The 2517-nt window shown below is 48.2% G+C and overlaps 1 pseudogene across 1 annotated transcript; it reads left to right on the forward strand.

Annotated features, from left to right (window-relative positions):
- The first annotated feature begins 1101 nt into the window (after nt 1-1101).
- TEOVI_000565100:pseudogene lies at nt 1102-2487 on the forward strand (annotated as a pseudogene). The gene has a single exon. A coding segment is annotated over exon 1 (1386 nt).
- Nucleotides 2488-2517: the final 30 nt, after the last annotated feature.

The raw sequence follows: 2517 nt of genomic DNA on the forward strand, positions 1-2517 counted from the left end.
TTGTGAGTGTGTGCATACGAATATTATAATAACAGCAGTAATTATAAAAAGGGAACTGCCAAAATAGAGGCACTTAGGTCAATGGGAAGTTCACAGAGAGGTTGAGTTAGTTAGTGGAGCTGTGAATTATAAAAAGATAGAATGTGCTCATGCGCATGCAAACCATAGCCCGGGAATCTTTACAAACAAAACAAATAAGTGCAGATTATGAAACTACAGAGTTCAGTGTACAAGGCAAGTGGCGTTGCTGTTTATATTGTATAAGCAATAACAGTAGATGACAAAGAAGTAGAAATGTAAAGTGAAGCAAGAGGATCAGCAGTAGCACAAGCGAGGAGACAACGACACTTTAGAAGGAGATTACAATCCACAGCAAGCACAGAAGTGGATATACGCGGCTGTAGAGATAGCAGAATTTTTTCTTTTTAAATCCAGTACCTTAGCTCAAAGCGCGGCAGTAATCCGAAAATTTATCTTGCGTTTTTGCTTTATGAAACCACGGACGGCCTGGCCAGGATTGGCAGAGCAAAAAACAAATTCTATACACGAGCGCGCGCAAATCTGGCACTCCCACAGGCCCAACGTCAAAACGAAAGTTAACCTATTAAATCTAGCGAGAATAACGAGATAACGGCCAAAATAACCAGCGATATCAATGGGGGTTACAGAGACATATAATAAGACTGCCCGTAAACATACCTAACCTTATCTCAACGAGGTTTAGCATCCCTTCCTTTTAGCTTCCAGCCACTGGAAGCTACAGTCAATATAACGACCCCACAGTGCAGCCGGCAGACAAGAGGACCAATGCTTGCAACACGAGATGCAGCACAAAAGCCAACGTAGCTTCTACAGCAAAGCGCAAATAATCTAGGAAGAAACAAAGAAAACTCACTCTTAGTTTTTATACCGACCAAATAGCAAGTCAACGGGGCAGCTCGATACTTTGCAGCAATAAACTAAACCAATCTGTCAGGAAGCAGAAGGTACCTTACTGCAAAATACCGAAGAGCGCGGTAAAGATAGAAACTGTACTGAGCACAAGCGGCCCACTCACTCCCCCAAAAATACTTAGGCGAAAAGGAAACAAAATTGAAACAAATGCTACGCACGCACAAAGCGGCACCAGCTGCACTTGCCTTTCAAGTATTCCTGCTAGCAGCCGACGTATTGCCTGTAGCGGCAAACGTGCCAGAGCTAGGCAATAAAGCAGAAGGAGCGGCTCTCTGCGCGTTAGCTGCCGCGGCGACCGCCCCTTTCACACTCCCGGAAGTGGACGCTGCGGGCAACGACGACTTCGCAAAACTGCACGCACTAAACCTATCTCTTTCAGGCCCCTTAGATACAAAGACCTTCAAACACAAAAGCCCGCATGACGACTGGCAAGAATACCCACCAGATGCAAAAGCAAGTGACACAGCATGGAAGGCAAACTACCCTCGCTGGCTGAAAGGCGCGCAGTACATCGAAAACAACAGAGCAAACGACAATGACCAGGTCAAAGCAGCGATTCAAGGTCTGACTCAAGCGCAGCGTACGGTAGCACAATCGCAGCTGCAGCCGATTCTAGCAGCAGCGAATTTAGCAGAGGCGGAACTTCAACAGGCGCAGCAGACGCTGGCCGGAGACAAGGCAAAAGCACTAACAAGCAAGTTAGCCAAGGCGGCCTTCGGCAAAGAAGGCGGAGAGCCGCAAACGCCGCAGGACACAGACTTCTTTTCCGAGGCCATAAGCAGCACAAGGGACACAACCTGTGACAACGCAGCAGGAAAGAATGCGAAAGTAAAAACTATTGCGGCGGCCGTCATTTGCCTCTGCAGTGGCAACAGCGCCGGGAGCCAAAAGCACGCTTGTTTCAAGGCGCCTACACTAAACGCAGACTGGACCCACACAGGCGGTTCAACCAGCACGATATGGGCACTCCTCAAACCTTTCTGTGGAGGGAGATCAGGAAAAACTCTAACAGCAAACAGCCTTCAGACGGCGCTAGAACAAGTACTGAACCTCATATACGCCGGTAGCGGCGCCGCTTTCCTAGGAGCACTAGAAACAGGAGCGACCTGCACAGGCGCGAACACCGCGGGGATGTGCATTAAATTCACAGGCGCCACAACGCGAAGTGCTGAACAAATAACAACCAGCCCATGGGTCGCAGCCATTTCCGATGCAATACAGACGTTGCAGGCCGTGGAAAAGGCGGCGCGCCAACAGGCACAAGCCACGACGACGTTGAGATCCTTGTTAGAAAGCGCCTTAGCGACCACAGCAGAAGCGAAGCAAACAAAAATAGAAAACTCAATAACAACAGACCACCAAAGCACAACCAAAGAAAAAGATTGCAGCACTCACAAAACAAATACAACCTGCACAGAAAATAAATGCAAATGGGAAGGAACTACGGAAAAAGACGGAAAGTGCACAGTAGACGGAAGTAAAGTTACAACTCAGACAACTGCAACAGCAGGAACAGGGGATGGAACTGCAGGAACAGCAGCTTCAACTGGATGTGCAAGCCAC

The sequence above is a fragment of the Trypanosoma equiperdum genome (genome assembly GCF_001457755.1).
Source record: "Trypanosoma equiperdum strain OVI genome assembly, contig: ctg_1846, whole genome shotgun sequence".
Taxonomy (NCBI): Eukaryota; Euglenozoa; class Kinetoplastea; order Trypanosomatida; family Trypanosomatidae; genus Trypanosoma; species Trypanosoma equiperdum.